The 23,684-nt window shown below is 40.8% G+C and overlaps 1 protein-coding gene across 1 annotated transcript in view; it reads right to left on the bottom strand.

The window, feature by feature from the left end:
* The window catches only part of spns2 (SPNS lysolipid transporter 2, sphingosine-1-phosphate), a 60,984-nt gene extending 38,599 nt beyond the window's left edge, over nucleotides 1–22,385 (bottom strand). The window contains exons 1-2 of the mRNA XM_086012895.1: nucleotides 21,954–22,385; nucleotides 3,624–3,689 (exon numbers count right to left, since the gene is read on the bottom strand). Coding sequence (XP_085869021.1) covers nucleotides 3,624–3,689; nucleotides 21,954–22,185 — 298 coding nt within the window. The 5' untranslated portion in view covers nucleotides 22,186–22,385. The remainder of the gene's footprint in view (nucleotides 1–3,623; nucleotides 3,690–21,953) is intronic.
* Nucleotides 22,386–23,684: the final 1,299 nt, after the last annotated feature.

Genomic DNA, 23,684 nt, shown 5'->3' on the forward strand with positions numbered 1-23,684 from the left:
CATTCCGATTCATAGAATAGACTAGAATAACATATAATTAATAATTCCAACTCCAATACTCGGAATGCCCTTCCAACGGAAGATAGAGCTGATTACTCGGTAGAAATGTTTAAATCCTGACGTGAGACTTGTTTTCATAAACTGGCATTTTGTTAACCTATACGTATGCCTGTTTTACTGCCACTTCCCCTCTCTACCACTCTCCTTTCCTGCTTGGAATGGGGGGCTAGGTGGTGATGATTGAATCTGAGGCTGATGCTGTATGGATTCAGCACCGACCGACCCTGACAAGATCTGAAGCAGACTACTTCCCCTGAGGCGTTACTAAGGAGGATTCTGCATCGACCAACCAGGCCCAGGTCTTGCGGGAGAACTACTTTCCTGAAGGCATTTACCTGCATCATCTCTTTAAATAGACTCTCATTTTGTTTTATTTAACATTGTATAGCTCCATACATGGGTCCTACTTTCAAGCCTGGCGCAAGTCTAAAAAAATTGGCTTAGCGCATGGGTAACGTTTTCTCTCTTTTGGTAATTTCCAAGAAGGGTGCAGGTAGAAGGGGGTGTTTGGGGAATGCCATCCCTTGCCACTGTAGAGTGGGTACTTGGAGACACTTGGGCACTTGCCTTCTACGCCGTATCGTGCGTCCGTGTGTGACAACCCCCCCCCCCCCCACACACACACACACACACTCATAGTTGTGTCAGGGTCAGGGGGGTGAGTTCAAAATATTTTTTTAAATGATGATAGTAATAATAATAATAATAATAGTAATAATAATGCATTCAATGAATTGATTCCTATAATGATTCAGACCCCATGCGGTTGTCTCCTGCACCACAACTTAGACCTGCTTTTAGCTGGTCTAAATTCTAGTCTACTTTTTGTCACCAAATTGTCGGGTGCGCCGGGGTCGTGTAAAAAAATGAATAAATAAAGGCCTTGGTCTGTTGCAACGCCCAGCAAAGCGCAACGTGGTGTGGCAAATTCCCAAACACGGTAAACTAGACTTTCCTTGGCATGACAATGAAGATGAAGATTTTTACACCGAGCGCACATGCAACTGTCTACGAAAATAGGGCCAGTGTTAAATGTTGCCCAATCAGCATCCATTGCAGCCTGGTCAACCTGGATCTGTGGTCCCTTCTCAAGATTTCTTCTTTTTCCTTGCCCGGTTGGGGGATTTAGATCAAGAGATGTTGCTAATGTTTGTCAACTCTGGGGCTCTTTGAAACCCTTAAGAGATGAAGAGCGAAGCAAATACACTTGGAAAAACTGCACAAAACCTCTGTGGAATAGACTTCACACCACTACGCCACATATATGACAGCCAGGCCACAAAGGGGGTCCAGAACATTATTAGAGGCAGCACACATCCACAACATACTTTTAAAACTTCTTCCATCCCGCAGATGCTACAAGAACATCGCAGCAAAAATAAAAAGACCATTAAACAGCTTTTACCCACATGCACATCAGATCACAATCTGTTAACCATGCTGTGCACTATTTTTCTTTTGTAATCCCTCTTATGTGAATGTTTACACTGTGCAATAATCTGCAATAACTATCAATCTTTGCCAATTATATCCTTTTTTTTTGCACTTACTAGGCTATCACTACTGCCGAACTGAACTTGAGTACACTTCTTCCCTTTTATTTTCTTTTTTAATTGTTCTTATGTACATTGTCCAGACCCCACTTCCTTCAGTGTATATCTTTCATTCTTTAAAGTAGGAAGCTCTGAGATGCCGAAGCCAAGGTTCCGACTACATACCTCAAATTAGTGACGTAAATGCATATTTTTCAAATGAACGTCTGTAATGTTTTCTTTCTTTCCGCCACAAAGTGTTCGCATTCAGGTTTCTGGAGCTCGGCGGGTTCTTAAAAGTGTGAGGGTGATGGGGCAACAGAGAAAGAGAGACACCGCCTACTGCCTGTCGAACACCTCCGCTGGTAGTTTGTGGTCCACGGTGGGCGGAAGCTGCCACGACAGTCAGTGAGCAAGGAAAGAAGGCAGAGCAGCTCTGGCCCGCAGGTGCTTACAGAGACTGGGATTGTTCTCCCAGGGGATGGAAGTTGGGTGGGGAGGGGGGCAGTAAACCAGACGGACATGAGAATACTGTAAACATATACAGATACAGTCTGTATATACACACACACACACACACACACACTGAGAGTCAGCCATCCAACCACACTCATTACGTATCACCCCGTAAACGCCCCTTCACACCTAGGCTCCCGGCCTGTGCCCACCAGCCCCCACAGATCACAGCCTTGACATCCAGCATTCCTCAGTCTGTTGTGAGAAAAGGTCGTCTGGGGATCAGGGGCCAAGCGCTGAGTCTGAGCCACAACAGGCCGAGACAGGCCAGGCAACACACACGGGTCCTCTACTTTTAGCCCTGCCGGCTGGGTGACTTTCAGAGATGTGGAGGGCAAACCAGGCATCCCTGCACTCATGTGAATGTGAAGTGTGTGTGAGTGAGCGTGCACCAGTGTGGATGTGTCAATAACCCCAATTATGGTCCAATGCAAACAGAATTAAGAGTCAAAACCTACCCGTGTTTCCTGTTTCTTGTCAAGATTTCGTCCAAACTTTGGAGTACAAAATGTGCTAGTGAAGCAGTGAGCCGATATGTTGTTGCGGTTTTCACCCTTACTCAACTTGGACTAAGGTTTGAAAAATGTCAGTTGTCAAAGCAGCAAAGCAATAAAAAAGGAAGAAAACCGGGACTCTAAAATGGAATTGGGTGAACATTTGATTTGGAGGTGATGAAATGGCTTTTTCACTGGAAAAAATAACTGACGTGGCTTAAGTGTTTTTTCCCGGAGGATATTTTTGTCTTTAAGACACCATTCAGGTCACCCTCAGTTAGCCCAGGAACATCATGCAAGGGAGCAAACACTGGGCTGTATTCTTTTACAAACGCAAGCTGGCCTGCTTGGCCTCAATGGAGCTTTGTGTACCCAACTGATGGTGTTGAAATGACTCGGAGGCCACGCTGAGACAAGACTGGCTCCTGTCCTCTAATAAGAGGGCTTTGCATGGTATCTCCCTAAAAAGGTGGATTCATTAGGATCGGGATGGGAGGAAACCCTGCCCTAAACCATGGGGCACACTTATTAAGGGCGCATGCATGTCACTATTCAGGAAGCAGCCTGCTTTGACTCCCAGTTTCCAATGTGTTTTCCTTTCTTGCCCTACTGCTGCCGCCGCTGCTGCTGCTGCTAAGTGAGGCAATGCTACTCCCAAAACAACCCATTAAAGCAACATTATGTAACTATTTTCTTTCAAATAAGACCTTTATAAAACACTCAGTTCTAATGAAACACTGACTAGTAATATGGGGAATGGTGCACATGCTCCAGTAACACAAACCCCATTTTTTTTCCCCTCTGAACCTAACCGGACCCAAACCCCGGCATTGACACGTACCAAATGTGTTTTGTTTTCTGCAACATATTCTGCACCAGACTTTTTCTATTTAGCACTTGAGGCAGTGGCAGTTGCAATTGCCACTACAAAAGCAAAATACAGTACTAACACCTTTGTCTTATCCAAGCCTAATGTAGTGGGCACAATGAAGACAATGTGTTTAGGCTGAAGGACACATACCTGTTTGCAACAAGGCGACCACACTGTCTGATACCTCGTAATCCTTCTGGATGTCAAGTGCGACGCCTGCAAACAGGAGAGGAAAATTTCAATGCGATTACAAGACTACTGTTCAACAATTTTGAAAAGAGATAAAACAAAGACATTTGGATTAATATGATTGATGGACAGCCCTAATCGCTGGGCAGAAATAACACTCCAGTAATGAAGTGCTCCCTTAATTGACGCAAACATCATTAGCAGTGGCCTGTGATAATTGGACAATTTTCCTTTTAATGTCACTACACACAGCGAGATGGCTGTGCAGGCATCTGCGTGAGGTTAAATAAAGCCGACGGCTCCTATCAGCCACACGGATGAAGAGCAGTGTTGTAACAGGCTTGTAGTGTGACAACCCGCAAGGTCTTTGAAGGCATCTAAAACCTGTTTCTGTAACCCAAGCACCCTTTTGCAGAAATGAAGGAAATTCCCATAGTATGCATTGCTCTCATTCCACAATGACATGAACACCTCTTCAAATGCGTTTCCCTAGGGTGAGTGTGTCACTAAATGAAAACACATTTGTAACGTAAGAATACATTACTGTTTTTCATATACAGTATAGTGAATGGTGGCAGCTCCTCGCAATTCTTAACAGGATACTTGGTATAGAAAATGGATGGGTATTAGCGGTCTGCATCTTTCCAATAAAAGACAATTCAATACGCATATCCATGTATATGGGGGACGATACGATTTGGTTCAATTGAGTGGGATTACGATTTTATTCCACATAGTAGGGTAGGGGTTTATTGACATGTAACATTAGATCAAATATTTCCAAAGTTCAAACTATTCAAGTTAATTAAATTCAAAGAAAAACAAATCATTAGCAACAGCAAACCGTTTCATTATTTTCTTAGACTTATACGTTTTTGATCAGGCCATCGGCCGGTTCAAACTATACGGAGACAGATTCATTAGTTTTAGGTATTAGGGATGTGCATCTCTTGCATAAAAGACGAATAAATACTTATTTCGAAACATTTTAAAGATCGACGGTTCATTTTGGTAAGGTTAAATCAAACCCGATTTTCAAATTATTATCGGTTTTCGGTACACCCTTAATTGATATATTTTATATTATTTCATCCGTATACAAAAGCCAACACTGCACTTCTCCCGATCCCTGGCTCTCCAACCAAAAATAGAATAGAGTATTGCAAGAATCATTACAATACAGTGTGTGCAATGTTTTGTGCTTGGTGGTGCTCCTGTCTTCCGATAAAACGCAGCTGTGGATTGCAACATGATTGCAGAAAAATGAAACAGAGGCATGACTAAGATTTTTAAAAAGCTGGCAGCCTGTGATCTTTCCGAGCTTGACCTTGTATAACCTGACCTCAAGACTTCTGCACTGGCGTCTCTGCAATAAATTATTTTTAGTAGCAGCATGCAAATCGTCGTCTGAAGGGAGGGTGTTTAGGTTAACAACAAAGATGGGTAATCAGGTTCCCTAACTACGATGCTGTTGTCCGTGCTATTCTCAGCATAGGCATGGCTTTGCTTCGTCAGCTGTGGAAAGACATCCTGTTTCAAAGAACATATAATATACTATAGGGCAGGTGCGTCGTATGCTTTACTGTGGCAGAGAGCAGATTCCTTCCCGAGTCACCTAATTTAACCCCCCTGCTCATGCGCACACCTCATGCCATCTTGCACGATAAGACGAATGACTTGTTTCTTTGTTTTCTTGTGCGTTGAGAGGCATATTCTCCCGTTCGCGCTCAATCTACTTTGAAGGAGTGTGAGTTTTTGAATTCACTATTTAATAAATCCAATAGAAGATATGTAATCAGAATACCGCGCTCATGAGATTGTGCAAATTGAGAGTTGACCAGGTTGCCAGGCAACACAATGCACGTGTGGTGCATCAAATAGAAAAAAAAAAATCCATCAAGTCACAGCCCATTATTACAATGACTGTATTGTTTGTGATCGGCACTTGAACTCCAAGCCCCATAAGGTAAATTTCCTTTTCTCTCAACTGACATTATATGGCCACTAAATCAACAGAAAGTGAAAATGAAAGAAAATATTAAGTTGATCCCCATTTTTGTAGCTGTAACATCCTCCATTCTTTGGTTAAGCCAGAGTGACTGTTGCCTCTTTTCCAGGAGATCATTTTCTGACTAAGTTTTCCATTTTCCAAAGATAACGACCTCCAGACGGGAAGAATCAGGGATAAGATCACATTCCATATGTTGCATTCCTTTTATTAACCTTTGATATTTTTGTAAAGACTGATGCCCAAAAGGACTCAAAGCAAGAAAATATGCTGCACAGCATTCAGGCTGATGATGATGATGATGATGACATCTTGTTGCCCTCCATGAATGTTGAACAGTGTATCTGGAACAAGACATCCAGTCACCACGGTGTTTATCAGTATACCCTCCCAAATTTATCTGTACTCTTCAGTAATTAGGCCAGAAGAAGTATGTGAATTCGCTAGGGCATACGAGCAGCCTCCTGCGTGGGGGGATTCCTACGCCAGATGGTGGAGAGTCTCTCTTGGACGCAGTCTACATTTGTAGACTCACCTACCAGAAAAATATTACAGGTAGAACTGGTTAATTGTAAGAAAACTGAGCTGGAAGCGAAAGAGAAACTCATACTCTTAATGCACAGCATTAATATCTCTTGAAACCTGTTCAAAAAAGAAAAACATTGAGCAATCCAGCTGCTAAACATGCATTATTTTGAGTGTTTTTGCTCTAGATTCAAGTGCAGTGAGCTGTGTAATGAACTGCACTAATCTGTAACAGATTATAGAGAGCAAGTAGCTCTGTTTCTGCAGCAGCCTATCAGAACGATCATCTCTACTCTCAGCGCGGTCCCGCAAAAAGCCCTTAAAAAACAAACATTGTCCTTTCTGTTTATCTTCCCCTTTGTTCAACTTGCTCCCACCTAAATTATTTGATCAGTTTTTCAGACAGATAGCATTGACCTTTGGAAATAATGCAACAACCGTTGAATGGCTGATGATGAGGTAATACAAAGATGAACCCTCTCTTAAGATGGCAGCAGAGAATACAGTTGCCATGGCAATGCTCGGTACTCCAAAAATGATAAAGGTCAAGTATCCACAGTGGAATTAGCTTTTTTCAAAACTCCCTCCTTTCCATTGAATCTTAGGCTTGCTTATTCTCTCACCATGCATCAACCGATTCATGTTAAAAGGTTATTTGGATGTCAGGAAGTAGTAAAAGTATTAAAAAAAAAAAAAAAACGGGAGTAATTTTTGACACATTCACAAACAGTATCAAGTCACCATAAATATAACCCATTGGAAAAATCTCATTAAAACTAAGTTAATTAGTTTCTCAGACCTCATGGGGGTTTCTCGTGCGTGTGAGCATGACGCAAAGCAAGAGCAATTGTAGGAATGTGGATCCACCTGACTGAACACAGCTATATCAGCAACCGCCATCTTTATTTGACACAGCAATGTACACTAACCAGCCAGCTTCCATGACCAAGTCTGATGCAATACCCTGGGCTTTCCCGCCATCAATAACAGGAAATAAAAGACAAAATAACTCCTAAAAGTCTAGTCTTTTAAGTCATTTTAATTTAGAAGTTATTTAGGTGGCACACATAAGATACTGTACAACGGTTTGAAGACCACAATTAACTTTCTTTTTTAATGACATTTGCATTTAGCCTGCTAACTAAAAAAACAAACACAAATGCTCTTTAGTATGGCCTTTCATTAACGATTTGGCTGAGATGGCCCAACACTTTTGCACAGTAACTTTTGTAACCATCTTTGTGAGTAGTGCACTGGAAGTGGTGTTGGTTTCAATTAAGAGTGCTAACAGGAAGTCCCGTGATAGCTGGCTAAATGTTGCTGATTTAACAGCGTTTGATAAATCTGCCTTCTTAAAAAAAAGTCAACCCAAAGATATTTTTTGCAATAACATGTTCTATGCAAGCCCACTAGTGAAACAAGACATTCTGATAAATATTGCGTTTGTGGAATAAGAGTTAATCCAATCGTTTTTATCTCTGGGGGGCGGCCATTTTGTCACTTCAGTCGCCTGGAAATTACATCACAACAACTCAGGGCTCAGGTAGCGACCAATCGCGGAAGACCTGTTTTCTGAAGCTGAGCCGTGATTGGTCGTTTTCAGTTGACAGAAATGACAAAATGGCCGCCCCCTGACATGACTAAAATTGGGTGGATTTTGCTTCTTAACTCATATTCCACTAACGCAATATTAATCATAACGCTGTGTTTCAACTAGTGGGCCTGCTGGGAACATATTCTTGAAAAAAATATATTTGGGTTGATTTCACCTTTAAGTGTATATCCCATTTATGTGCGCATTTTGTTATGACTTTTGTTTTTGACATTCTTTTTTTTTTTTTAAGTGTTATTTTTTTATCTTGCAGAAAATGCTCTGTTTTGGTTCAGTCTTTAAAAATTATAGTATACGTTTTTTGCTTTTATTATTTGCCAAGTGCAAGATAAACAAAAAGTCCCTAAATGTTGTGTGGTAAAGAAAAGTAAGTTATAATTCTCAAATGACTATTTGACCTTCCTTCTTCTATAAGGACTTACAGCAATACCAAAATAAATACATTTAAAATGAACCTCGAAAGCCGATGTATGATCGTAGTTATGGTTTCCGGGCCGAAGAGCCCAAATAAATGTTTAATGTTTAAATAATGTCATATTATAAACAATATACACAACAAATTGATTGATAACTAATGTCAATCAGAGGCCAGAAAAATGTTTGTCCAATTATTATTATTATTATTTTAAAAGGGGGATTTGTTACCCCCAAAAATGCTTGCATTTCTCAATATTTTTAAACACATAATTTGTTTTTGAGGGCCACGTAAAATGATGTGGCGGATTTTTTTTTCTTTTTCGTAAAAGCATTTAAAATGTATTTGGTTTTAGTGTTAGTCATTTAATTAATTATCATTAACTATAATAACCTTGATATGACTAGAACATGAATTTTGATGTTGGATGGAATGGTGATCTATTTTGAATTGGTACACTAATAAGGATAAAATTAGCCATGAAACTCCAGGGTTGAAAATGAGTCCCACTCCGTCCATGCTTCAATGTGACCTTTCATTAACAATTTGGTCAAGGTGGCCCAACACTTTTGCACAGTACTTTTGAAACCATCTTTGTGACATTATTGTGCTGCCGGACTGTATGTAGCATGTATTTATTCCAGACAGAACATTCACACAACAGTCGGTGCAATGCAGCGCTGACACTTACTCCACCCTCTCATAAAGTCTGTCTTTGTGACCGCTTTTTGAGTGAGCGGAAAGGACACGCAAATTGGTAAACATGCCACAAATGCTGCATTTACAGGGGAGCCTTTGCAGGCTTCAATATGAATATCGTTGATATGTGCTCTCTGCTGTTTTGCTTTTATTGCAAAATCGCACGACGGGCAATGCGAAAATCAGCAGAGGACATATTTTACATCAGAACCCCAGCAGAGACTGGTGGATGTCCAGGTTCTATTTCTGCCCAGAGAAAGTAGGCTAAAAGGAAGGAGAGAATAGCACTCCTATTTAAGATCAGTGAGATGCATAAAGAAATAGGTGATGGCCTTAAAAAGTCAGTCTGGGTGTCCACTGAGTGAAGCATATTTTTCCTTGTTTACATTTATCTAGTGTTGCTCCACTATTCCCTAATTTCACTGTCTGTGTGTGTGTGCGCGTGTGCATGTCTGCGTGTTCGTGCACACGCATGTGCAAGTGAAAGGGAAGCAGTGGATGGAAGTCATTCATTCTGGCCAGGTTCTGGCGCGCAGCGGTAAACCGCCGTGCTGATGTGGCTCCATCCTCCCCCCCCCCTTCCATTCCGGCAAAGGGGGTGATCACCCAGTCAGTATAAATAGTCGGCGAGAGACCAAAGCAGGGAATATAATAACCGAGGAGAAAGTGCATGTTTGGGTTTGTGCTGGGTTTGATCAGTTTTTAGATGCGAGCATGAGATAGACGCTCAGAGGGACAAACAACAGGCCGCGATGAAGAGCGGTTCAGACTGAAGTGAAGAGAAGTCGACCGCAAATATGTCCGACTGTGGCCGGTGGGCTCCTGACCGACTGTTCTCCTCCCTTGCCATGTGGCCACAGTGGGCGAGGAAGCCAATTTTTTTTTCATTTCAATTCTTTCCTCTGTCACACAGAAAGGAAATGTACTGCAGATGTCTGGGAAACAGAGTGGAGCTGCCTTCACGGTCAAACTAGCGAGCATGTTGAGGTGGATTCCACCGCAAAAAAATAACAAGAGGTAGAAAGTATTCATCGTTGATTGAAAATGTAATCCTCTTGTATCACATTTAAGCGAATCCTCCCCCTCAGTTTCAAGCAACTCTCTAGTACATGCCAGCTACGGACATGTGTCACATTATATTATTATTATTATTATTATTATTATTATTATTATTATTATTATTATTATTATTATTATTATTATTATTTTAACACTGAACATGGACTGATGGATCAACTGCACCCAAAATAAACGGAACAGCGAACTATGATCTATCCACCTATCCACAGAGTTTTCTGCTATTAAGTCTGAATCTGATTAGCAATATATCCATTATAGTAACACAGAACTGACCTCCAGTCTTATTCAGGAATCTGCAGTCATTTCAATGATCAAAGCTTGCTGTTGTCTGAGGTGGTCTTCACTCTAATACTCTACATTTGTGACAACTTAACTGGGGTAAAATCTCATTAATGGCTTGTACGTTTGCCAGCTTCACCACTTTGATTCATAGGCTCTTTTTTTTTTTTCAACACAATTTTCTTTCACTAATCAAAAGGTTTAATTCAGCTCTGGTGCTGCAGAGCATTAGTCCCAGCCAGTACGTGCTAAATATTTGATGGCTGTAGCGGGAATTCGCGGTGAAGCACCGCAAGAGGAGACTGAACCTATAGCTCTTCAATAATACATTCAGGGGCTAGCTCACTTGTTCAGGAGATCATGCATTGGATGGAATAGAAAGTGAATCGAGGCAAAGGCATTTGAGGGAAGATGAGTGACTGACAAGCAAGGTGGTCTGTCTAATAAAGGCAGAGTTCTTCAGCCCTTGTGTATTCCATGAAGACACTGGTTTGACCTTTCCTTTAGGACCACCTTGCTAGGTGAGGTTCGAAAGTGAGGGCCGAGACACAAATGAAGAAGATTTGCACAACTATTGTCACTCAGTAAGATGAAGTAATATTAGTCATTTTTTCTCAGAGGATAAACAAATATATACCCATGAGTATTGTTATATTGTCTAGCTACATGACATCACGCTAACAGAACGGCCTAACTTGTCTTTTTTTTTTTGGAGACAGGAATTTTTGCAACATCTGCATTGGACTTCGGAGAGTCATTTCCTGCAAAATTCTGAGTTTGGGAAAAATTTAGCGAGGCAGTTATGTTATTAGCGTGACGATGTGTTCATGTGCCGTTTGTGTTCAAATATCCGGTGCTTAAAGTATTATAACATCATAATTTATATGTTATTTGTTAGCCCATCTATGGTGTTTTGCATTGTTTGTTAGCATTAAGCTAAATGGACTTCAGACAAAGCTATGTGGTTGTTTTAAATACGCGAGTAAATCTTTGTTTTATGTTTAGTTGGATAGTAAACTAGAAGTGGCAATAAATAGCAAGAATTGTTCACTATGTGCGTATTGTTATGTGAGATGAGTTGCCATCATACAGTGCTTGTATCTCAAAACTTTGCTTACAAGTTGAAGCAAAAAACTGTCAGAATGGCGACTTGTCTGGTCACTCATATCTTTAGGCACCCAATGTAGAAGGCGTAAAATTAAGTGAAATAATCTGATTATAACTATGACAAAATGAATCAAGTCAACCAAAAGTACTGCCATGCTTCATCAGTCAATGAACAGGCATGGTGTAGCGAACCTCCGCTAGAAGCGCGTGATACAAATCACTTTGTATTCGTGCTTTTGAGAAAATCTTGCGTTGCTGTTATGCACGTTAAAAAACATAAATCATCCTATTTTACTGTGAGTCTTGGTTTCAAGCTCCAATTAAATCAAGGATGTAAATGTTGTGCACGTGAGTATATGTGGGTGTGCAAACAGCAGCCACCTGGACAGTGTTATCACGTATGAACGAGGAGATGCATGATGATCCTTTTTATAACAGTGGAGCAGATTGAAGTCATTGTGTAGAATTTCTAATTCAATGTTTGACTTTTCTCACTTCAATTTGAGCATATGAATTAGCTATGGGTGGTATCGTGTAATTAGTAGAAGTATCTATGCACAAAGATAAGCTTTGTTAGATTTCTGTGCTTATTAATAGTTGTCATTAGCATAACACTGCTTTAATTATCGATGGATTAGGCTGTGTGTATCTTTCCACTGTGAAAATAATCCATCCAATGTCCATGATTAAACTGTAGCGTGAGTCTTTCTTTAGCCGTTATAACACCCACAAGTTCTCTATGTTGTGTTGACATGTGATACAAAGAGAGGAATGGGAATCTATTTTCAGCTCAATTTAGCATCAAATCACTGTAGACTTTAGTAGCCCCCAACACTCTGCGACCATAAAATACGGACTCAGGTGTAAAGGTGACAAATGAAAGTAAAAAATGCTTTTTAACAAATGTTGTCTTTCGGTAGATGTTTCTTTTTTTTTTTTTTGTCTGGAAAAAGGCAAAACATATCATGTATCTTTTTAATAGGCGCAGACCATCAAACACAAAATGCGGCTTTGGTTTTTGGACTTTGGAATGTCACCATGTCTCCTTCGCGCGACGTCTGCAAAATAAGAATACCACTTCCACTCCAATACATCAAAAAGGATTCCCTATGGGCAACCATAACTACTACATTTTGGTCATAAATAATAACATATCTGTCATTCCCATCTCATGTAATTTAACTAAGTGTAGACATGTATTTTTATTCAAGAAATTCAGAGATAAATATGAGAGTGGAACATGTTATTATGATGACCAGACTTCCGCATGGCTTTTCATCGAAATCACACACACTAAAACATTCATACTGACCGAGAAGCTGTCAAGGTGACCTGTAAAGACATTCAACTCATTCTCAAAGTGTCTACCTTTCAGGACCCGTAATTTTAATAAACTCACTTTCAGTTAAGTAGAAGCAAGACGGGTTAGCTCAGGCTGCTCAGGTTCATCTTTCCTTGTCTCATAAATTAGATATTCATCACATTACTTCCTCCACTATTTCATCAAATATTCGCAGAAACCCAACTATGTGTTTTTTTTACTCAAATTTGAAATGAGGATTTCGGTCAAGTATTTGATATTAAAAAATAATGTGACCCATTTCTGAATCTAAACTACATTATTTACGACTCAAATTTCAATAAGGTCAAAATAAGTGAGAGCGCTTATACATTCTTCACAATTTGGTAAACCCAGAAAGGGCATAATGTTGTTTATTATAACACTTCATGATTCATTGAAGCAGCCCACGTAGCGACAGCTTGGGCTCGCCTTGCGTGCTTATCATTTAGTCATTAAACACTGCAAAACGAACCTTTGAACTGCATTGCAGGCCATATAGTTCCACAACAGTCTAAATGCCTGTGGAGAAAAATGCATCATTCATTTTGATAAAGTAGTAAGAAGTGGTTGAATGAATGTGTGCATTCTAATATGTGCACACAACCACAAACAAACATTGATGTGCGTCACGTGACATTATGTCAATTTGACAACGAGAGGCTGGACTAATTGTAAATTTGATGCCGACAGATTGTAGATGCGTCCTAACGCAACAACAAGATCCAAAGCGTGAAACGTCCACAGTCCAATACTCACCCTAAATGCATAAAATGTGTATATGTACAATTAGGACTCAGGATTACCAAAAAGATCTGAGACCAGAACGGAGCCCTCCCCGACCCCCGACCCCCAAGCCCTGTAATGAAAATCCTACTGCGGTCTCATCTACCTCTGACATCATGACACTTAGATATCAACAAATCAAATGTTAACAAAGAATGGGAATGAAACTAAAGGAGTGCGAACACACACAAAGCTTGCTGGTTGCCTGATATGAACTATTGCGTAATCCCTCTACTGAGCTGTTGACACTATCACATGTAAATGCAAGGAAAGATGATCTTTTATTTTTGAAGCATGGCTCTTTGAATACAGTGCCACTGGAAATAAACAGCATACATGAGATTATGGCAGCTGTGCGCATATAAAGAATCATAAATATACAGTACTGCAGAGATTGTTATGACGAACTGGGGCTGTGTTTTCGCAGCTAATGGTCACTACTGTGTTCAATACCAAATTACAAATTTGACCCTTTACTGAAACTCAAACATACAACAAACAAACAAATTTACAAAGACCTCAGTTGCCTCATGACACAAATTGATAATGAATACCGTGTAGTTGACATAGGTTTTAATGATTAATTATTATGTCCACCCCTGGTGTATAATAATAATACATTTTATTTTTATAGCGCTTTTCATAACACTCAAAGACGTCTCACAACAAGAATAAATGAATAAAAATAAAACCTACAGTTAAAACAAATACAGTTAAAACCAACAGAGGAAAAAAAAAACAGCTATATAGATATACCACAACTGTATTTATAAAATAAGTAAAACATGAATAAAATAAAATAACAAAATGCTATAGAAAGTACTTTATAAATACAGTTGAGTTGAGTTGAGATAATTACAGGCAAATAGTCCTTTGTTTCCTGTTAGAAAATAGATGAATGGATCATCTGGCTATAATGTTTTGGCATCCTTAGGGTCAATGTGCGTGGTGTGGCTAGAAAAAATGAAATATATCTTAAGCAGTGAAAGCAAAAACGAGTCTTTGAGCTTTTGGCAATGCTAATCACAGACAGAAATCTCAGTTATCTCAGTTGTTCGTCTTGCCTCAACACTGTAGTTCTGCTTTGTGATCTGAAGAAATGGAATGCAGGGAGTCCATATTTTAGGCAGGGTTGATCTATTACTTGACAGCGTGTCTTACGCAGCAATGTGCCGAACCCATCGCCAATCTCTCCGCTTCCTTCCTGTGATCTTGCTGTCTGCCAGCAGGTAAACAACACAATCTCCCGAGATAATAAAGCAGGAAGGGATGTTGCACTTTTGAGGTGGGAGAGAATGAAGGATAGCTTGGTTGGTTGGAATCCGGGCAAATCCTTCTACTTCTGACTCATCTTTGCTTCCCACTCCAACATGCCTTGAAATCTGGACTTGGCAGCGCCCTATTTCGCTCATAGCTGTGATCCCCAACGCACTTGGTGGAGGAGGTAACACCAAACAAACGATTTCCACACGTCCTCCCATGATGACAGGGGAGGTTGGTGATTATCGGGTTGCTGCCCGCTATCTTCGCATGTCAAAGATCAACAAGCAGCTTGAGTAAGCTGTTGACTCGACTAGCTACTGAACGTTAAAAAGATAAGAACCAGCTGAGAATTTTCAAGATAAGTCCTTGCTGTTGAAAAAGCCACCTAGAGGCCGTTAACAAGACACCCGTTTTGAGTGTGTTTAGTTTGGCCATGTTATTCTGAACGGCAAGCCGTTGGAGCATTTCTTTGATATCCTTGACATCCAGTTTATGGTCCTTGGACGTGCATACTCTTTGGCCACACTCGAAAAACAATTCAGTACGCTTGTAAAACAACTAGGCTACAATAGGAGAACCACTTTGATGTACACTCTAAAAACAGTTGGGTGAAAAATAACACACTATTTGGTCTAAAACGGACCCATCCACTACTTGGGTCAATTTGACCCAACTTTCTGTTTTTTTTTCTGCAAAAATAACCACAAAAATGGGTATAGTTTTGTTCAAAACAACCCCAAAAACTGGTCTGTTTTGTACAAAACAACATAAAAAGGTGGGTCCAATTGACCCAATTAGTGGATTGGTCCATTTTTGACCCAAAATCTTTTTATTTTTAACCCAACTGTTTTTAGAGCGTACTAGTGATTTTTTTTCACCTTCCATTACTGGATGACATTTCCAGAGCATTTCTTGAATAACTACATGTTGCTAGTGAGGCACTGGTTGACATCTCCGGGCTACTACTCCTACTAATAAAGAGCAATTTTAACTAGTAGAATTGCATGATGTCACTAGTAGTACTAGTAACCACACAGTTGTCAACTAGTGCACAGTATTGCCTCACAAGTGACATGTATTTGCTCTACTAGAGCACCCGGGTCATTTTACTAGTGTGCAGTAATGGCATAAAGAACTGGAAAGCAGTGGTGGGGGAAAAAAAACATCACCATTAAGACATAGTGGTTCTCCAATTGCACCCTAGTCGTTCTACTAGTGTGTTGAATTGTCTTACTATTGAGGACGAAGTGCACACTAGTACATAAACCGGTATGGAATAAATGCTCTAACTAAACTGTCCAGCAGCAGAGGAAATGTGAGTGTGAATGATTGTTTGTTTATGTGCCCCGCGATTGACTGGTGACCACTCCAGCATGGTCCAAATGATTACAAGCAGTGCAGTATAGAAAAAAAGAATGTCCTGAAAGTACAATACGATAAAGACATGAATGTCATCATTTGAGGATGGTCAAAGTCACCAATAAGTGACTTTCCATGGTTCCATTATATTTGGAGTTCACCTCCCGGGGTAACCCGGTGAAAGCTGATGCAAGGGGAATGCGTAGACTTGATGGTAAAAATATGTGTTGGCCACATAAAAGAATCTGGAGGAAGGAGCTCTGTCTAATTCCACTGGTTACTATTACAGACGTCAGCTAAATTGGAGCCTTAAGAACACACAGACTGTTTTCTCGCTGTGTAGCATGGTAGGATATAGAAATAAAGAGATTACTAAGAAATCTGTGGGAAACCAGTCTGGAAAAGTCCAACATGCCATTGTTGGGGATCCTATTTTGACATCTGAGTTCAAATGCATCCACAAAAAAAGAGATTTCGTTAGCATAGTAAAAAGGAACCGAAGCGATCATTTGAATGGGTGATCTAACTGGAACCAGCCAGACATCAGATTTAAAAGAGCCGCTACATCTTTTTAATGCAACCCTTGTATAAACTCTTCAATGCGTCGCTGTAAACGAAATGAAACAAGCAAAAAGCCCACAGCACTTTACATTCATCTGCAACTAAATGTGACTGAGAAGATCTGTGGCGACGTAACGGCTAATTACATAAAAGCCACTGAACATCTACTTTTATACGATTCTTTGATTCATCGCAGACACCTCCGCTTTCCTCACTTCCCTCCTTCTGCAGCCACCGTGGAACTGAAACTTTTTGCCTTTGCTGCACGTTGAGCACTTCCACGCCAGATTTGTGGCGAGTGACATCAGACAGGAAATCATGTAGCGGCGTGGAAATACATGCCACATTTACCCCGTAACCACGCTGACTGTAAATACTCGAGCGTCAGAGGTGTGAGCCGGTGTGGATTGTGGATGATAATGAGAAAAGGGACTCAGGTGCAAGGACGACATGTCAGACTGGCTGTATCGCCACATCTTTGCTACTGCGTGACAAAGAGCTGGCCGCCTTAAGAGGATTATCACCACGCGCTCATGTATGTCTAAGATGCAGGAGGCCAAAAGTATACAAGCGCTTGTCCAGGAGGATACATCTTAGTTTTGGGGCATTCCTGGAGTGACAGCTTGACATGCATGACGCAAGCATTAATCTGTCGCTCCCCAGCATGCGATTATCTTGCAGCCCTCAAATGACCACTTTGCTATGTGGGGGGTGCGCGCAAGGGGGCGGCGGAGATAAAAGAGATCAAGGTTGACTTACTGATCAAGCAAATAACTTTAAGTGCCGAGCGTCTGCCTCACATATCCTCATATTCTCTGAAAAAAAAACCACTTAATCCCCTCTTTATGATAAGCTCTAGGGGTGTCTGCTGTGAGACCAACTCGAGGATTTAAGGTTTCAAAGCCAACTCAAATTAAATTCAATTTAGTGGCGCCCAAAATTGAATAGTTCTTGCACAAACCATGAAGCAAATTCCAGGATTTCTTAGGTCAAATTGCATGTACTTTTTTTTTTTATATCATACACGGAAATTCCTTCCTCAAGAAAATGTATGTCATATGTCGCAGTGCACTGCACGTCAGCTCCGAGAGTCGCCTGATCTTAAATGAAAGTGGCTATTGGCATTTACTTCCTCGTACTTTCAGAAAACCTCGATTATAGTTATATTTGAATTATAACGGGTCTGTGTTTTGAAAGGGATATTTACATAAAAACATTTGATTTCGAGGTCTGCAGTCTATTCTAGTTGAGACTGTTGCTATTATGATGTTTAGGAAATATCCAACGACTATTCTGAAAATTGCTAATCACATTAAATGGTAGTTTTTACATGCATATTTCTGAAATTTATGAACTCTGCCAATGTTATTTTGCACAGAAAAAATGATGAGAACAACTTTCCACACCTGACATCATGTCGCTGTTCGTTTGACAGAAAAATAGTTGAATTATATTGTTGGTTGCTGCCAAGAGTTGCACACACAATCAGCAGAATACTTCGTCAATTATTCTCTCCATTCCAATTATTCTCTCCAGCCACTCCATGGCTTGACTACTCCAAATCTAAATGTGGTTTGCTAGCTTACTTTGTGATTCAAATGAATCAATTTGTTTTCAATGCACACTGTGGTTTAATTGCTCTTTAATATGAAAAAGTGCAATTTGAGTCTTTGCCAAAAGTGGGCTTGTGTTAACAACCAGCTTCCTCTTTTCATTCCGGTAAGATAAAGGAGAGTTCAAAACAACCTCTTGATGGTGACATCTAGTTTCCTCCCATCATCTTGTGTGATGTTAAAGAAAAAAAAAGTCAACCCAAACATGTTTTTTTTCAAGATGTTCTATGCAGGCTCACTAGTTGAAAGCCAGCATTCTGATTAATATTGCATTTGTGGAATAAGAGTTTACCCACCCATTTTTAGCCATTTCTGGGGGCGGCCATTTTGTCACTTCTATCGACTGAAAATGACATCACAGTTGCTCAGGAATCAGGTAACGACCAATCACAGCTCACCTGTTTTCTGAAGGTGAGCCATGATTGGTCATAATCTGAGTCGTTACCTGATCCCTGAGCAACTCTGATGTCATTTTCAGTCGACAGAAGTGACAAAATGGCCGCCCCAGAGATTACTTAAAACGGGTAGATTTTGCTGCTAAACTCATATTCCACAAACGCAATATTAATCAGAATGCCGGCTTTCAACTAGAGCGCCTCCATAGTACATATTTGTGAAAATAAATATGTTTGGTTTGACTTTCACTTTAATTAAGAGTTGTCCGTACGTAGTAGATGTGCTGGTTTTATGCAGTCAGTGTATTTTTTGTTTCATCTCTGGCACACGAGTGCAACAGAAAGCTTGGCAACACGGTACATCACTGGGTGCAATTTTCGCATCATTGTTGTGAGGCAGAATAGCTCCGGTGTCCGGGATGGTCACCCTCCGTCTCACTGACAATGCTTTAGTGATCTATGCACACACAACACACACTACAGTCATGGCTATTGGTACAAAGACCTTTTGACGTTCAGGAGCAGGGGGTAGGGGGCGTGGCATCACTTCAGCTTAATGCTGCCTGCATTCTACATCTACTTTCTTCTAACTACCCTCCTTCCACTGCAGCAGCCCCCTCTGCTCACAACTCCCCTCTCTCATTCATCCCTGGAAGGGTGGTCGGTGTTAGGGGGGACCATTTATTCTGTGTGTTTGCTTTCTGTGGGTGTGCACTCATGCCTGCTTAATTGACATTAAGATCTACGATTTGGGATTAGGTACCTGCTACTGAGTGGGGTCAGGCTGAGAAAATGGCTGCAGGACATGCAGAAAGCAAAGAGAGGATGAACAGAAAAGATTGAAGGTAAACTGAAGGCTGAAGAGCAGGAAAGGTGGAGTCACATAGCGTGACTTACTGTGCAGTCACAATCGCATGATGATCAACTGGCAAAAAGTGTGAGGTGGAGTCTACTTTTTAAATCCTTCTCTTAGGAAAGGCTCGGACAGCCCAGAAAATGTTATACTATAGATTTTTTTTTTAAAACACACACGCAACATGCAGAAAAATATTTACAAGTCATATTTTCTTAAAGGGTTAAACAATACAATATAGACACTGAATGTGAAATAATCACTGAAATTTATCGTATTATATCATCAATATAAAGGGCCAGTGCCTGTTCGGCAAGGCCACAACAACATCACCCAAAAAGACTTAATGTTGGATCCTGTGGTGAATGGCATACAATATATTAGTAAAAACGAATGCTGCATTTATACACTCTAAAACTGCTGGGTCAAAAGTAACCCAAATTGGGTGAAATATCTAACACAACACTGGGCCCAAAAGGGACCAAGCTACTGGGTTATTTATACCCAGTTGGATTGAGGCTTTGACCCAGCATGTTGGGTCAAGATTTTGATCCAACATGGGGTAAAAACTACCCATACTGATGAGTTAAAGCTGCTATGAAGTGGGTTAACAGGTTATCAGCACAGCTGTGGTTAAAAATACCGGTAATACTCATTTTATTACCCAAGAAGAAGAAGAAGCAACTTTCCATTGTCTGTTGCGTGGTCTGTCCATCCTAATCAGATTTTAAACTGCGCCATCCAGTCGCCACTATCTGCTTCAAAGAGTGTTACATTAAATTAACTTCAACTTCTGAACACAACAAACGTCAAAGATGGCGACTAGTTTCGATGTAACACAGATGCACTGTGTTGATAAGCTTCCACCATCTAATTACTACTGCAATGTCGCTCACCCAGCAGGGGAGGAGAGAGAAAGCCTCGCAGAGAGATTGGAGGAGATGGAGCTAGGAGAAGGGTAGCAGATAAGCTCACGCTGTATGTTTGGTACACATTCTTTCTTTTTTTCTTTTTTCTTTTTTCTTGCTGAGGGTCCAATGCAGATTGTGCCCATGCATAATGCAAAACAGCCAATGCCGAGCCACACCCGCCCCCGCCCAGCGCACGTGCCTCATCTTCACCTCCTTTTCACAGCAAGTTTGTGACTTCATATTCTTCACCTATAAATCGCTGATTCAAGCTCTATTTTTTTTTTTTTTTAACAAGGTTCGGCATATCAAATGAAAATACTTTTCGAGCTATTTGACAAGCCCGTGGTGATGTAAGACTAATTTCAGCATCTGGCCACGCAGTCTCAAGCATGGATGTTGCAGAAGCAGTCTAATGTCCGGACTGCAGTGATCATCAACACCCTCTCAAGGCTCAGCCTCTTTAGAGCTGACAGACTGGACCCGATACCCTCAGGATGCTGAGCCACAGGCATGTGGCCACTTAGAGAGTACACATTGTTCCGTGTAGGACTTACTGTCAAAATACAAAAATCCTATTGACTAGAAATAAGGACTGCATGATAACATCTCAATGGAACAATGTAGGATTATTTTTAACCCAATCTTACAATTTAGCAGTGACTCAATCAAAACAAATAAGCATCAATAAAATTGTTACTCAGGAATCACTTCCTTTACAGCAGAACCTACTATTACACTTCCCTCCATTCTTTGGTGCTGCAGCAATATTTTTAACTCATTCACTGCCAATGAATACGTACACGGTCCAATTAAGGAATTTAGTACTTGTGAAACAGTGGACTTTGATTCATTTTTTCAATAACCAATAAGATCCTTTAAAATTTGATTAAACATAATCTCAATAACACAGCATGTACATCTTCATATTTGTTTAAATTTCAGTTTTGGTTACGCAGAATGTTCTCGTGAACAAGAATTAACATCACATGGCTTCATCTCAGCATCTCACAGCAAGCTGCTGCACACAATATTGAACTAAATCCCCACCTCCAACCCCCATCAACAAATCGCTCATTTTCCCTTCTTCATATCCATCTGAAACATTCATCAACCATCATCGGCGTGAGACCCACACGCTTGTGGAAGGAGCCTCAGTAGATCGATGAGTGATTATCTGCGGCATATCAGTGATCACTAACCCACTGTGGAGCGTTTCCTTGAGCGATACCGAAGGCGCGTCGGCTTGATTAAATCAGCACAGAGTCTACAAGCATGGAAATAACACAGCAAGTGTATGTCCACTGCGCCGAGGCGATCCCATTGTTCCGCCCGTCTGAGCTGAGGTGCATGAGCTCATCAAGACTGAAAAAGCTTCCAGCCAATTAGTTATTGCGGACATCCGTCCAGCAAAAATGATAATCAGTATGCTACATAATCTTTAATGCCAAACGTTTAGTTATAGTAGTAGGAGAAAAGAAGCTCTTACCGGCTACTGTGCATCTGTCCATGTAATTGAGGACGTTCCCGAAACTGAGGATCACAGCAGCGACGACCGGCGAGCGGCATCGGAGCAGCGCCGCGCGAAATTTCTGTCCGGGTTTGCAGGCGTGGAGGTCCGGGTTGGATTTGAGCGCGGGGCTCATGCTGCCCGACAGCGTGCGCACCTCGTCTAAATTGCTGCAGCCTTCCAGCTCGCATCCATCACCTTCCACGCACATTCTGGTGCAAAGTGACTGGAGGAACAGAAAAACAGGAGGAAAAAATACTTGGAAGAACGACCAGTGAGCGGTCCTTAGTCGCTGTGGAAGTGTTGTCTTGAAAGCTGGAGCGCAGGATGAGCTCTTCTCGGGATCATATTTTTCCACCAGTGTGTAGCGACTGAGGGACAGTGCGCTCCTGAGTTGTCTTTTTTTCCCCCTGTCAACCGGGCGAGCGCAAGGGGTGTGGCCAGGCACAGTAAACCGCGCCTCTTTGCGCCCTGCAGCCAATGAGGGACGCCCACCTGATTGGGCTGCAGATGCCAAAGAAACAACTGCAAATCCGACTGAGGAAGGGCTGGATATGATGGTTGTGGTAAAATGGTTGTGAAAAGAGTGGGGATGAGTGGGTGTGACTTCACTCAATAAATGTTTAGCATTCGTTGGAGAAATTATGATTAAAGGTTTCCTCACAACAGAATATATATAATATAACTTTTTCTTTTTAAAATTGCACCGTATAATGCACTATACTATCCAATATTAAGGATATATGGGGGAGAAATTTCAGGGTGAGCAAAAAACAGCTTTGACCTTCTCTAAGCTTGAATTGCACTTAACCGACTGTTTAGTGTTTCAGTACGTGTGAAGCTCTTTGAGATCTTGTGATTAAGTCAACTGAAACATATATTTTTCAAGACTATGTTGTATGCAGACCCACTAGTTGAAACACGGCATTCTGATTAATATTGCGTTTGTGGAATATGAGTTAAGCAGCAAAATCCACCCATCTCAGGGTGGCGGCCATTTTGTCCCTTTTGTTAACTGAAAATGACATCACCCCTGCTCAGGGCTCAATCATGGTCAAAATGGCAGCCCCCAGAGATGGCTAAAAACGGGTGGATTAACTCTTATTCCACAAACAGAATATTAACCAGAATGTCTTGTTTCAACTAGTGGGCCTGCATAGAACATATTCTTGAAAAATATATGTTTGGGTTGACTTCCCCTTTAAAGGCTATATAAATAAATCAGACTGGGTTTGACTCGATTACTTTTTGCACAACCTGCTTTTCTCAAACAAGAAGCTGAATGGAAAAATTCACAAGGTGTTTGATTCATGATTCGACCAATCCGGTACATATTGCATAGTACGTATTCGCACAGTCTAACTGAGTTACCAGGTAGTTTAAACACAACTGTGATTATTATTACTATTATTGTTATTATTATTATTATTATTATTATTATTATCATCATCATGTTCGATCTTTTGTATACCACTTTGCTACAGCTGCAGTTTCGTATTAAAGTGGTTTATAAATAAAGTTGACTTAAGATTCTCATTCTGATTGTTTACGAAATGACGGCAGGGAATTTCTTCTCACAGGTTCTCTTCGTCACGGCAATGCCTCGTAGTTGACAGAGGTGTGTAAATCCCCTTGATGATAAATACCCACTTAAGGTGACAAAGTCTCAAAACACGTCATCTTAACATGATAGGGAACAACTATAAAACC

Source organism: Filicampus tigris, chromosome 17 (genome assembly GCF_054856515.1).
Source record: "Filicampus tigris isolate MCC_2025a chromosome 17, RoL_Ftig_1.0, whole genome shotgun sequence".
In the NCBI taxonomy this organism is placed as follows: Eukaryota; Metazoa; Chordata; class Actinopteri; order Syngnathiformes; family Syngnathidae; genus Filicampus; species Filicampus tigris.